We start from the raw sequence: 13,641 nt of genomic DNA on the forward strand, positions 1-13,641 counted from the left end.
GAGGGTGTGTTGCGGATCCCCGGTAGATATATGACATAGTTCTTGGAACACGGTTGATATGATAATGTAGACGATATAGGTCCCTGTATGCCCTTTGCAATCCTTAGTCTCCGTTTGACAGCGCCAATATCGAAAGCAAATACTCAAATCCAATGTCGATTTATGAAGGCCGGGTTCTATGCATACGGGCAAACCACATACCTTCAGCTTCAGCACAAGGCGAAAAGAAAAACAAAGATGTACATACAGGCAAAGCATATTAGACCAGAACCCGCCAGTCTAGACGAAACGAAATCCCCCAGCCCCAGCCCCCCAGAAACAGCAATTCAATCCAGCATAACCACCCCATCAAACAACCCATCGTGGCCCATCTTCCTAACCATCCGCAACATCCTGCCGGGATGCACCGCCGCAAACGCAAACACGGCAATCGTCAACAACGACGCATCGAAGACATACAAAAACGCCTCCTTCCTACTCAACACACTATCCGTGCCGGCCAAGAAATCCACGAGCCGATAGATACTGCGTACCGTGATCAGCGCCGTGACCGCATGCAGCGTCCACATCGTGCGGGGCCACGGCACGGCGGGATCGCGCGCCGCGCCCGACGGCGGCCGCGCGCGGAGCCGGCGATGCACCGAGCCCGCCTCGACCATGAACCAGCCCAGGGCGACGAGCTGCACGCCCAGGCCCCCGATCACCACGCGCTGGCCGGTGCGCACCCCGTCCGCGTCGCCGCTCGCCTGCATCGCCGACCCCATCATCTGGCACACGAAGCTGCCGATGTCGATCAGCACGTAGATCTTGGTCATCCACGTCGACCGGATGACCGTCGCCGACTGCGCGTTGAGCGCCCGCACGACCCGCCCCAGCGTCATGTACACGCTGGCCGAGAGCAGCGGCGCCGACCCCAGGATCAGCATCAGCTGCAGCAGGTAGGGGCTGCCGTTGCGGATGTGGTTGTGCGACCAGGCGCGGCCGTAGTAGCCAAATGCTTCGCCTGGAGATTTGGGTGGTGGTTAGCTTTCGCACTGCCACAGCTGACGGTGTTGAGGGGAGGTCCACGAACCGATACACCCCAGCAGGAACGGGATGAAGAACCACGCGCGGAGCCGGAAGATCAGAAAGAGGTGCACCGCGGCACCCAGCGCGAAGATCACGACAAAGGCCCAGCCCGCGGCGGCGGACGGGTTGTAGGCGTAGAGGTCGAAGGAGGCTTCCCCTCGGGGCGCGAGCGGCGCGGGAGACATTGTTCGTTCGGCGGCGTGAATGTCGCGTTGGAAATCGGTATAGGCAAGATCGGGGACACAGGCCAAGGGGAAAGGGATGGACTCCCATTCCTCTACAAAGGGAGTCGAACACTATATAGCTATTTCTTGACGGGGTCGACCGTCAATCGCCAGGGAATCGTGAGGGTACGAATACGGCACTATTGCCTAATCGGGGAATATCTCGGGATGCCGCCGAAGCGGGGACTGACGCTATTTTGAGCCCTGAAAAGCTTTGCGCCCATGGTGCTGTCAAGGCAGTAGTGACCGTTCATGATAAGATCTTCCAAATTCCTGAGTCCTAGACTAATCTCATTTGTTCGATCACTGTGTTGCCTTGAAGCTCCACCAGAGCGCTGTCTGCTGGGTGAATATTCTGCTCCGGCGACTAGTATCAGTGGCCGATATAATCTCCACTGATGGGTGAATGTGTGGGGAGCGATACTAACTGTACAACAAGCACTACAAGCACTAGTATTCATTTTAAGAGAGCCAAGGAGGGTAGAACAGGTTTATTCGGAGTAGATTAGCTGGTATATGAGCACAGATGCGACTCTAAATTGTCGCAACCCGCTCTATTGTTGATGAACCGTAGACTGTCGCCAATACCAAGCCCAAATGATTGTCTCGAGGATATCTCTTATCTGGAGTTCGACGCTCTCTATATGGAAGCGAAGCCTGACCATGTACTCCGTACATCATGGACTATAGTCGTTCTAGGCGGCATTGCCACCAAACCAACAAAAAAAACCACTAGGCTTCAGTCTACCAGGCTCGAAATTTCCACTGCATCTCTTCTGCTGCGCAAAATTGAGGATGACGCAAGAACTGTAAAAATAGCACAGAGGACGATCTCACAAACTCCATTCTACCGTACTTCCTTTCGATAGATTATGTGAAACCCCTACCGAGGAAAAATCTGTTACAAATGTTGCCTGACCACTAGAAAGAACAATGCGATCATGGTTACAGGAGAAGCATGCAGTGGGGAAATTAAATCGGCAACGGGCAAGTAAAGTGGGTCCCTTAGTCCGCGAGTACGAGAGAATTGCCGCATGGGGGAAACACTTAAGATGAATTGCCGGAACTCTAAACCTATTTGTAGAGACTTTGCTGGTGGAGCACAGAAGTCTATTCACAAGTACAAGCCAGCATTGATATATAAGTTAGTGTCCCTTTCCTATGCACCGAATCTGCCCTTGAAATTCCCTGGATTTGTCTGAGACGTCCTCGATTGCCTCTTCATTCTCCATCCGGCAACAAGAACCGCATTCAGCCAACAATGATCAGGGAAAGCAACATGGCAAACCACGAGACCACTATTGAGTCGCCTCAGGTCAGCACCAGGTACGGACCAGCAACGCGCGCTACCCTCCGCACCCTCCAACTCATCTTCGCGATACTCGTCGCCGCCCTCTACGCAGTTGACCTGGCCCATGCCACCGAAACGCGATCTCACGCCTCCTCGGAATGGATCTTCGCCCAGGTTGTCGCCTGTTTCTCCGCTATAACGGCCATCCTCCATTTCACGCGGGGGCGGAAGCGGGTGGTTGCGGCGTGGGCCGCTTGGGACTTTGTGCTGTTTGTTCTCTGGCTCGCGCAGACGGGGGTCTTCGGGACGATTTACATCTCTGAGGACGTGGAGCCGCTGTACCAGGAGCGGACGACCTCGTTGCTCAGGATGAGGGTGGCGGTCTGGATTGATCTCGTGAACATGGCGCTGTGGTTGGGGACGACGGTTATGGGGCTGGTTTGGTGTGTTCAGGGGCGGAAGGTCTTCCGGGGTATCAAGAGGTGCGATTGTGCAGGGGCAGACAGGGGGTCTGAGCTGGAGAACGAGGCGGTCGATGGTCCGACGAGGAAACAGCAAGAGACGGAGGCATTGGCGGACTACAGCAAGGCCGTGGAGCGGTTGGTGGCGGGCGAGGCGAACTGCCCTCCGCCGCCTTACTGTGAGAAAGAGAGTGCTCACTCAATTGAGAAACGGTTACAGTGAGGGTAAGCAAGTTTAAGGACAAAATCCTCAAACAAATGGCTAGAGGAATGACTCGATTATTGAATAGCATATGTCATCACGAATGGGTACTTTTGGATTATGCGAGCCTGGACGGAATCAGGTATACCAAGCTTTGGTTTTCTTTTTTTCTTTCTCTCCCCTTTATCATTTTGTTCTTCTTTGGTTTATATAATAAACACACAATTCATTGCTCATTGGCTTTATGCATATCATCAACTGACACGAGGGTTCATGGTAAGTGTGCTTTGATTCAATGATAAGAAAGGGATTTCTAAGTCCGGACAATGCAGTGTTCTTCCCCTTCGTGAATACACCTCAGCTCGTCTGCTTTCCATACAGGAAATTCATTGCGCGTATCCTTGCTCTCGTCTACGCAATCAATATCCACCGCATCCCCAAACAAGAGCGGCAGGAAGTGCAAATACGCCTGCCCGGTCCAAGTCACCGGAACAAAATGAGCTCCCCGGCGGATCCACCACAGTGCCACACAGACAAGCCAATTAGGCGACACCATGAACCTCGCTGTCGAGTGGTGGTATGCTGGAAGCACGATATGACGGTAGGTGACTTGCGAGGTCCGATAAAGGGAGCGAGCATAGGGCAGGAAGGATGACTTGGCTGGAACGGAATCTTGTTGGCGATGGATGACTCCCCACGGCCGGGGCAGCTCCGACTCGCACTCAACGTGCCAGATCTCCGGGAGGACCTTGGCTCTGCGTGTCGCTTTGAATCGCAGAAACTCCTGAATCATCCGGACTAACGACATGGAGTTTGGCACTGTGCCGTCTATCCTTTGCGTGTCGTGCGCGAGGATGAGAATGTCCGCCTCTTCCAGCATGGCGACAAGGCGGGCGATGTCTTGCTGCGAGCAGCTTGGCTGGACATTCTGCTTGTAGATGCATTTGACCCGTTCCTCGAGGAGATGCTTCTCCATCGCCTGCCCAAAGTCTCCGGAGCCACCGACCATAACGACGGTCTTGCCGCGAAGAGAGTATGCCGTCCCCGCTACCCAGTCGAAGAGCTTGATCGCCGATCCCATGTATTTATCCGGGTAATGATGGTGCAGGGCATGATACTCGGGGCCCACGAAGGCCCAGCTCCGGTCTTTGGGGACTGTGTCGTAGGAGATGTGGTTGGAGTCCTTCCCGTCATTGAGGATCACAGTTAGGGCACGCCCCGTTTGGACCAGCAGGACGAGGAGCAGAGCCCTGCGATCGGAATGACCACTCGGGGACAAGCAGACCGCTCTCGCAAGCAACCACCCGAGAACGCTCCCCAACAGCTGGCAGACCAGCTCAAGCGGGAGGGCGATTCGTGCATTCAGACGGCTGTACTTGGGGTTGAACTGGAGCAAGCGGCCGTAGTAAAGGTGGTGGTATTGGTGGTAGCGGGAGAGCTGGCGCAGGAGCTTCCACTCTGACCGTGCCCAGCGATGGAGCAGATAGTGCATTCCATCGAAGAAAACAGTACCGGTGAGGTAAAGGTAGCAGATAAGGAGAACTGAGCCGATAAACGACATGATGGTAACGAGGATACTGAGTCTGGAGACTCTGCCATTGTCACGTTTGGCCTTGGTGTCAGTCTAATAGTCTTTGCACATGTGCCCCTGAAATCCTTTACAACAACCACTCTTTGTTCACTTCTGTGGATGAATTGGTGCCTGGAAGTGGATACCGTCTGTGTGACGGTGGCTCCCGAGTCCCAAGTGTTCATTCAGGCACAGTGTAGTGATTCTTCGAGGGTTTTCCCAACTAGTACTAGATGCCCAGTGTGAGCTTCTTTGTGCCATTCTTAGACTCAAACCTTGTCAAGGATTTGCAGGTTTTTGAATGGAGAAGTGGGTTTTTTCTAGGCGACGCATGCTGAAGCAAAGCCAAGCCGTGATGAAAGTCAAATATGCCTTGGGATTCAGTGAATTTGGGAGAACCTTCGGCGTCGAAATCGTCGGCACCATTTCATGACCGAGACAAATCGGCTGTTGTGAGCTGCATGGTCTTGGAGCGCCCCACACCCCTGCCAAAAATAATCGAATGGCACGTGCATACGGAGTACGACCTAATACGAGTACGAGCGGAGAATGAGCTTGAGTGTGTATGGAGGAATGGAAAAGTGCGTTCTGAGGAATCCTCGTATAAGACTTATGCGAAGCCTTATGCGAACTCTCATTCATTGACACGTGGATATAAGGCTAGTCAAGGCCGCGTAGTGCGAGCTTAATCACCATCCAGCAAAGACGCCAGACTCGACAGTCTTTGCCGATAGCAGCGCCAAGCCTGTGCTATGGGCACCTGCGAAGCTAAGCGAATTTTGACAGCGCTGGAGATTTCGCGCAATTACCTCGCAGTTAGTTGGAGCCCATCACTCTCCCAGTTCTGGTAATGCATACGGAACTATTCTCCAGGACACGTCTCGGTTTTAGGCAAATGTCCAAGTTCCGAGTGCGGTTTAGGTGCAGCAGGAGTTGGGGTTTACCGTGAAGTAGGAACCCCTCATCTCTATCCGCTTTGGACCCAAATTGCTACTAGGTAGTTAGCCGTCATCAGGAGATCTCTAAAGATGGAGTATTGGCTAATTGGCTAGGAAGTTGGCCAGCGGTCAACGCCAATGCACAGCACAGCCACTCCTCTCCGCTTCCAGGCAGCATCCCCCGCCAAGATGGGCGAGTCTATCCCCACTCCCCACCCCGTTGTCGCCGACACAGCATTCTCTTAACCTTATTTCCCAGCTGAAGTAAAACTAGTGGTTTCGCACTTCTTGGTGTCTCGGGCTGTCACCATCGCCAAGGCATCTGTGCAGCTCTATTGTGGCCGTGCTGCTGGAGGGGCCTTACCTAACCAGGAATGTATCTGGAGTGGCGGCCTCGCTTGTTTAGTTAAATGCTCTGGGAGATGGCTGGAGAAGCCTTTCTTCTTTAAGAATGTGTCAGGAGAGGTTTGGTTTGCTTGTTCGCCCAGGAGCGTGTCTGGAGAGGCATCCTTTGGCTAGGAAAGTGTGTAGGATTATTCGCTTGCTTAGAAAAGTACAAAGAAGGGGTCTTAATCTCAGATAATGATAAAACAGTTCAGATTGAGAACACTTTGTACCGAATGGATGGAGATATCTTCCTGGAATGTCAATACTTCCAACAGGAACAAGTTAGTAATTGTTTTGCTCCCTCGAATAGTACGGGTAGCCCATTTCGACTAGGTCGTGGTAATCTGATTCTACACAAGGGCTCCAGGTTGACTCTAAGCTTTACCCAACAGGCGATTCCAATTGCCCAATTGCAATGCAGACTTTTATCTACACTTACCCAGCAGAATGTATGGTTCCACTGACTATCGCAATCGAAACCAAAAAAAAAAAACAAGACAGATTGTTAACCTCAATTATTATATCATATTACATGATTGACGCAAAGCATCAAATCCCAATGTTGATTTATTATCTCACGCACTGCCCAAAATGTTCTTCTCGTAGATGCTGGTCAACTTGCCCGTGTTCTGGTTCTCGACCTGGTATCATGTGATTAGCAATTTGTTATTGTTCTTTGTGTTTGTAATTGTCTGTCAATACACACCTCATAGCGGGGGTTCTCCTCGCTGGCATCGACGTTTCGGTCTGCTTGCATACCGGGCTCGGTCAACACACCCTTGATCGTTCCGACGCTCTCCGACGTGTTGGAGTTGGGGCCTGTCGGTGCTTGTTAGTCCTCCATAGATGCATGACATGCGTAGGATAATTCAAGCAAGGGATCATACCGCCGACGGGCTTGTAGCGGATAGCCTGTCCGTTGCTGTACTGAGGCATGTTGGGTTGTTTGAGTTAGAATTGATGAAGGACAAGATTGAATTTGTGGTACTTGAGTGTGACAATAAGCTTGTATTAATGATATACATTGAGATAGAAGTTAGTTATCTTTATATATGCTCAATCTGCATAGTTGAACAATTCACATGGAAGGTCAATGTCAGCTTGACGTCAATCTGACTGGTCCAAGAAGCACAGCTATGATTCTGAAATGACGACTCCATTCAATCAATTGCGGTCATTGTTGACGCATGGTGACATTATCGGGGTAGTCCCGTGGTACTGGGCGCGCGGGGGCCCGATCGATCCGGCGATCGGGTGGGGTTAATCGATCGTGTAGCCAGCGCGGCATTTCTCCTGGGGCTCGTAATGCTAGTTTACAAGTTCGCTGCGTATTTTGAGCCTAAATGCAACATGGGAAAGGTTCCACAATTCCCCTCAAGCTGGGAGCGAGCTTCTATGCCGACAGAGTGATTTGTGAGGAAAATGGGGGTGTACCCCTACCCATTACGCGTATCCCTTCCAAATCGCGATCTGCCCCCTAGCCTAGGATAGTCTCCAGCCCACACTCGATCATCACGTCGATCCAATGTACAACCAGATTCTGCTGAGACATGACTCGCGCCCCGTTCCCGACCAATCCTCCGGCCGCCTGACTGTCCGCTCGAGCCCAAGATTGCTCCACGATCCTGGCTGCCTGTTGCACGGTCGTCAAGCTGACGTAACAAGCTAGATTCTGCAGCCGATCGGCCACAAATGTTCGCCAATGTCGGATCTCCGCTTGTGTAGTGGTAATAGTGGTAGTCGGAGTAGCGTAAGACGGTGGCGTATATTCTCCTCCACCACCCCCACTTGCTCTCCCCGACAAAAGGTCCGCGCCATCATTGACCGGCAAAGGCTGCAGTGTGCTCCCAGCAATCACGAGAGCCAGCATCTGGGTTGCCCGCGTGCTCGAGGTCTTGGGGATGGACGCGATCAGCGACAGAATATCCATGGCCCGCGCATTCAATTGCCTTCGCCAATGATCTACCTCGCTCATTTCCTCTAAAGCAACCTCATGCGGAGGTAGCCACGCTCGAGATGCAGATTGATCTTGCTGCTCCAGCTCGGGGAACATCCGATAGAGCTCCAACAGCGCCGAAAGCTGGTACACCCTCGCCAGGGTGCGGAAATGATCGACGGGCGCAAGTGCGTCGCCAGTCTCCCGCACAGCCTCAGGAGGTGGAACCCGGTACTGCGATACCAATGCTTTGAGTCGTCCTGTACATAGCCGCAGGGCGTTGTGCCGCGCGTGAAGCTGGGTTGCAGTTGAACCTCCCCCGTCTGCTGCTGTACAGGATGGCCGATTTCTTCGGAGATAATGGAGTTGTCTGGCGATCGCACCGACTTTTGACAGGCAGATGAAAAGCTCTGTCGAGATCCCGCTCCACGGATGGGTGTCGTTTGGCATCCTTCGATTTGCAGCCTGGTGACTCACACGCAGTTGAGGGGACAATAGGTACTCGGCGACCTCGAGGTCTTCTTGATCCACGACGAACGATGTCAGGGCTTCCCAGTAGGCCAACGCGCCGACGAAGAAATGCTGCAGAGTGGCAGCGGCGGCGGCAGCGTGAACGGGAAATGAAAGGCGTGGAATGGAAGAGTCGTGAAGGACACCCTGCCCGCTTGTGTAGACTGCGAGGGATACGCCTGGGTACGAGTATAATGCTTGGAAGATCGCCCGTGCCGCTTTGAGGTGTTGGATACCAAGCGAGGAGGAATCGTGCCAAGACTAGGAGTTGAAACTGACTTCAGTTGGTGTTCAATGCAAGAAATTGCACCCAAAGGGAGCGAAACGAGGAAATGACCACTAACTCAACACAGCGAGCTGACTACAGAACATAGAGGAAGAAAGGAAGAAATTCGAACATACCGCGGTCATGCCAATTATGATGATCCCAAAGAGCAATGCAGTCAAGGATTCATTCCTGCATGCGACTGACTTCCTCTCAGTGTCCGCTGCAGTAGACCCGAGCAGCGTACCATCTAAACCGGCAACCCCGGCTGCGAGGCTCGATAGTGCGCGCGTGTGATAGCTCAATGCCAGTGTCTTGGTTCCGCGCTCCTGCTGCGAGATATGAGCGGCCGATATTGCCAGCACGCAGGAATGGACCACGTCATTCTGTGCTGAGAGCTTGGAAACCCACTCGCGTAAAGGGTTTATATGCGAGTCAAACCCGGAGAGGATACGACATGTGTGATAGAAATAATATCCCCGTAGTATCGTGCAGGTATCCGCTAGAGGGCAGGGATCAGGCAACTCAATTTCCGTGCCTCTTCGCATATCCCCTTTTGTCCAGTAAATGCAACGTGGGGTGAATTCTAAAACTTCGTCCATCCAAGAATTGTCCAAGGCATACGTATAATCACCTACGCTGAACTGGTTGTGGGGATCGTGGCCTCCGGGAACTTGGCTGTTCAATGGGCGACGTGGTCCCTCGGAATCATGACCGTATAGCTTGCCCGGAGATGAGCACTCTGCATGAACGTAGAGAGCAGGGGAGTTTCCATTAGATGATGTGTGGTTCGGTACGTGCTCAGGATGGGTTTGCAAAACGTTACGCAGTCGTTCTGCGGGCTCCAGGAACCAGCTCAGACAGGGACGAGTTTCCGAGCCATTGGCCGCCGAATGCATGCCCTGCGCAGAAGAATTCCACTCGCGGACTTCATGCTTCACTGACCATTTGACAAGCTTGCGGTATCCCGGGCAATCGTATCCTCTGGTGGAGCACGCCAGACAAGAAGGTCTTTCTTCGTCGCACTTGATTCGCTATCAGGGATTAGTCCGTATTTGACATACGGGTTTGGTTACTAGTTGTCAAGACACGCGAGAAGGGTCAGGAATGGGACATCATGGATCAACCTACACGTTGCTTACACCGTGCACATCCAGCTGTTATAGCCATTTGTTAGCAGTTTTCTGATATAAATACCCCATTCAGGTGATATGAAAATTTACCACGGGATTTGACTGTCCGGCGCGCACGTTGCAAATCTCGACGGATCATGTGTGTGAGGGCTAGGGGGTGTCATGGGGTTGGTCAAGCAACGAGGACAGGCGGATAAGCAGACACATTCAAGGGGCCCGGTCGGAAGCCTGGTACTCATAAAGACTCCGTTCTGAATCGGTTCTTATGAAAACGACCCTTGTTACCTTTTGTGGGGAACAGCTTATTAATTGGGACATTCACAACTTGATTGCCGATTGCCGGCGGTGGTTCGGCAGAGGGCACCACCAAACTAACCCTTGTTCAAGGTTGCACTCCCACCCAACCTCATTGCCAGCAAATTGCTAGAGAGAATATAGGTATTGAGATATCCCTGCATGAGCAATAAGAAATACAATAAGAAATACATCGTACTTCTCACATTTTCGCGTGGATGCCACCGAAATGTCACGGAGAAATACCGTCTGCTCATCACCCTGCCTCACGTTGTATACTGAACGGGGTTTTGCGGAGTCCCCGCTCAACCAATCGCACTTTTTGTCCGGGAATGGTTAAGCGTGGGATGGTAGGAAGTATACTAGCCGAGTAATTGGGGATGGCATCATCGCAGTGCTTACCAATACAGGACAATTTCAGCGCATATAATGGCTACCTCACGATGCGACTCCAGGTCTCGTCCAGAGCAGATCTTCGCATCTTCACCAAGCTTGTCAAGCAAAAATATTAGATCTGAGCAGCAATGGCATCCTCATTGAGAAACGTCGTGATAGTCGGGGTAAGCACGTCGTCCCAGAGAGCAGCCTCCAAATGGACACGACACTGACCTGAAAATTTTCATCGCATGGTTTCAGGCCGGAGGCAACTTGGGGTCCCATGTCCTCAATGCGTTCCTGGCTACTCACGATTTTAGCATCACCGTGCTGTCCCGGGAATCCTCAACGAGCGTGTTCCCGGAGAGCGTGCCTGTGATTCGGTCCGACTACAGCCACGAATCCCTGGTTTCCGCCTTCCAGGGCAAGGATGCAGTCATCAGCGTGGTTGGTCGGGGCGGTTACAGTTCCCAGCAGAAGCTGGTCGACGCGGCACTCGCAGCCGGGGTCAAGCGGTTCATCCCCGCGGAGTTTGGGAACAACTCGGCCGATGAACGAGTCCGGGCTCTGGCGCCCATTCTCGAGAGCAAGAAAGCCAAGGTCGATTACCTGAGAGCGAGAGAGCATCAGATGAGTTGGACGACGGTGATCACCGGCGCCTTCTTTGATTATGTGAGTTGTCTTCCGTGTGTCTACTGCAGTCTTGAATCCGATCTTGGATCATCCCGCATGGGGTTCATCATCCTTTGTACCCTCATCAGCTGTCGAGATACCTTCTCTTAAACCATACATCTCGACCATCTGCGAGGTTCCCTACTCTCCTGACAGCCTCTAACACCTGTCCTCTCGAAATAGGCCCTCAAGATCGGGTTCCTGGGCTTCAACCTGCAAACCCATGAAGCCACCATCTACGACGACGGCGTCACCCCGGCCTCCGTCAGCACCCTCCCGCAGATCGGCCGCGCCCTGGTCGCCATCCTCCGCCATGCTGAGCTGACCAAGAACCAATACGTCTACGTTGAGTCCTTCACAGTGACGCAGAACGAGGTCCTCGCGGCGCTCGAGCGGGCGACGGGGGAGAAGCAATGGAAGGTCCAGCACGTGGACCTGAAGCCCTTGATTGACGAGAGCACGGAGCGCTTCAAGCAGGGGGATCTGGCCGGCGCGCGGATCCTGAATCTGGCAGCCGGATTGGGGAGGTTCCACGATGGGCCATATGGCGATTGGAGCCGCGTGCCCGGGGGCTCCTGGAACGCCAGGTTGGGGCTGGAGGTGGAGGATTTGGATCAGGTGATTCGGACGGTAACTCTGTGATGGCGTGTGGTCTCGCGTGAGTTATCAGAGAGGTATGAGTCCTCGGTCGCTGAAGCTTCTTCTGGTGGGGTTGAGAGTGGGCTCGATAGGCTTAGAGTGATAATCCCACTGAAGGTGGTTGTTTGGTGGTTGAATGAACCGGCGAAGTAACGTACGAGTGCAATTTGCCAAAGACAGAATTGAGGAATGTAAGGAAAAGACTATAAGATCAGGTATGCATTGATATGCAAAATTGGAAAGTTCAGGCCAAGTCTACAGCGGCTCATGCACCAGGAATGGCCGAGCAGGACGAGTCAGGGCTGCCCGCATCAGGCTCTATTGCGACGCAGCAATCCATACTCGGCCGGTACTCGACCGGAATGGGGCAATCTTGGATGCGCCGACGCAGGGTCTTGTTGAGCTGCTCGATCTCCTCGTGGTCATGCCAGAGGCAGCGGAACCCATGGTCTATGTCCCCGCCATACCAGGGAAACAGGGTCAAATCGTCCGGGTTGCCGTCGGAACATTCGGGTCTCCACCGAAAGAACGACACCCGGTGGCCCTTGGCCAGGATGAACGCGCCGCCCGCGTCCCGGATCTCCCTCCGACGCTGGCGCGGCACCCAACGCTCCGCAAAAGCGCGCGCCTCGTCTAGGGTGGGCGGCTCCACCCCGCCCATGCAGAAGACTTGGAGAAACGGCACGGCCGGGATGTAGCGGTCGGGCCCGTCCGTCGGTCGGGAGCGTGTGAGGGTGACGGCCAGCGGGCCCTCGTGTCGCGACTCCCAGTAGGTTTCGCGGACCTGGCAGATGTCGACCTCGAGACGCTGGTGCTCGTGGCCAGGTTTGGGGTCCTTGACTGAGGGCGGGACGTTGAGAGCATCGAGGAGAATGCTCGTCCAGAACTTAGCTGTAATCTCGGCTAGCGGAATGCGATCTACACCTTCCGGCGGGCGCTGGATGCTCTCTTCAATGAGGCCCCTGATTCTCGTACTATCCCAGTAGTCCGCCGTGCTGTTCACATGCCTGATTCGAATGATTTCGAGCGGCCGACCCGGGAGCATTTTGGGGAAGGTTCGTGGGACGGACGACATGGTGGGTATTGCTTTTCCGGAGAGTAGCAATAGTCTGCGGCGATGGATGTACTTGTCGTGGGGCCGGTAGGGTGTTGCAGTCGGGGATGCATGGTTCTATATATAGCAGTGCAGCAGCAGCAGCCATGGCGCTCACATTTCAGGTCGGAATTCAATTGATAATGATATTGATGAAAATCTCTGATTGATTGCACTGTGACAGTTGCAACTTATTCAATGCAGAAATAAAGCAAAGGAATGACATATCAAAGACATCGCAATGATCACCCAGAATGCTTTGTCGCCATCATTCATTGCGCAGTGCGCTCCAAAGAAGAAGGATCATTTTAGACTTTAGACCACCTTGGAACAATGTATTTATCCGCTAATTGCGTCTAGTGAGTATTCTCAAAGCAAGGTAGACGAGGAACTCCGATGGCTGACACAGCTATATGGCAGAATTTCACTGGTGGCGAGCAGCGCGACTCGAGGCCACTGTCGGATCCTTCCTTTCAACTTCACTGTCTGGACCGATGGACAAGAAAGGATTTATCGAGTACTGTCCGTGGGGTGAGGATAACAATGCCTATCCCTGATACAAGGTTTCTGCTTCTACGTTGAT

At 53.2% G+C, this 13,641-nt stretch overlaps 6 protein-coding genes across 6 annotated transcripts; 2 read left to right on the forward strand and 4 right to left on the reverse strand.

Annotated features, from left to right (window-relative positions):
• Positions 1-289: 289 nt before the first annotated feature.
• BO86DRAFT_424020 (RTA1 domain-containing protein) lies at positions 290-1,253 on the reverse strand (the record flags this gene model as incomplete). The annotated part of the gene is made up of 2 exons (XM_025675430.1): positions 290-1,003; positions 1,073-1,253. 2 exons carry the CDS (start codon positions 1,251-1,253, stop codon positions 327-329), a joined length of 858 nt encoding a protein of 285 aa, XP_025533271.1. The 3' UTR covers positions 290-326.
• A 1,318-nt stretch (positions 1,254-2,571) lies between these two features.
• Positions 2,572-3,267, forward strand: BO86DRAFT_374414 (MARVEL domain-containing protein; the record flags this gene model as incomplete). The annotated part of the gene is made up of 1 exon (XM_025670426.1): positions 2,572-3,267. The coding sequence occupies one exon, from the start codon at positions 2,572-2,574 to the stop codon at positions 3,265-3,267; it is 696 nt and encodes a 231-aa protein (XP_025533272.1).
• A 252-nt stretch (positions 3,268-3,519) lies between these two features.
• On the reverse strand, positions 3,520-4,914 carry BO86DRAFT_424030 (uncharacterized protein). Its single transcript, XM_025675431.1, has one exon. The coding sequence runs from the start codon at positions 4,805-4,807 to the stop codon at positions 3,560-3,562; it is 1,248 nt and encodes a 415-aa protein (XP_025533273.1). The 5' UTR covers positions 4,808-4,914; the 3' UTR covers positions 3,520-3,559.
• A 1,786-nt stretch (positions 4,915-6,700) lies between these two features.
• BO86DRAFT_405429 (uncharacterized protein) lies at positions 6,701-10,760 on the reverse strand (the record flags this gene model as incomplete). The annotated part of the gene is made up of 7 exons (XM_025674084.1): positions 6,701-6,782; positions 6,848-6,960; positions 7,029-7,068; positions 7,673-8,848; positions 8,990-9,886; positions 9,995-10,009; positions 10,722-10,760. The coding sequence occupies 7 exons, from the start codon at positions 10,758-10,760 to the stop codon at positions 6,717-6,719; spliced, it is 2,346 nt and encodes a 781-aa protein (XP_025533274.1). The 3' UTR covers positions 6,701-6,716.
• Positions 10,761-10,803: 43 nt separating this feature from the next.
• On the forward strand, positions 10,804-12,213 carry BO86DRAFT_424032 (aromatic alcohol reductase; the record flags this gene model as incomplete). Its single annotated transcript, XM_025675432.1, has 3 exons — positions 10,804-10,839; positions 10,916-11,326; positions 11,510-12,213. 3 exons carry the CDS (start codon positions 10,804-10,806, stop codon positions 11,966-11,968), a joined length of 906 nt encoding a protein of 301 aa, XP_025533275.1. The 3' UTR covers positions 11,969-12,213.
• Positions 12,214-12,230: 17 nt separating this feature from the next.
• BO86DRAFT_394187 (uncharacterized protein) lies at positions 12,231-13,040 on the reverse strand (the record flags this gene model as incomplete). Its single annotated transcript, XM_025673176.1, has 1 exon — positions 12,231-13,040. The coding sequence occupies one exon, from the start codon at positions 13,038-13,040 to the stop codon at positions 12,231-12,233; it is 810 nt and encodes a 269-aa protein (XP_025533276.1).
• Between the last annotated feature and the right edge of the window lie 601 nt (positions 13,041-13,641).

The sequence above is a fragment of the Aspergillus japonicus genome (genome assembly GCF_003184785.1).
Source record: "Aspergillus japonicus CBS 114.51 unplaced genomic scaffold BO86scaffold_1, whole genome shotgun sequence".
NCBI lineage: Eukaryota > Fungi > Ascomycota > Eurotiomycetes > Eurotiales > Aspergillaceae > Aspergillus > Aspergillus japonicus.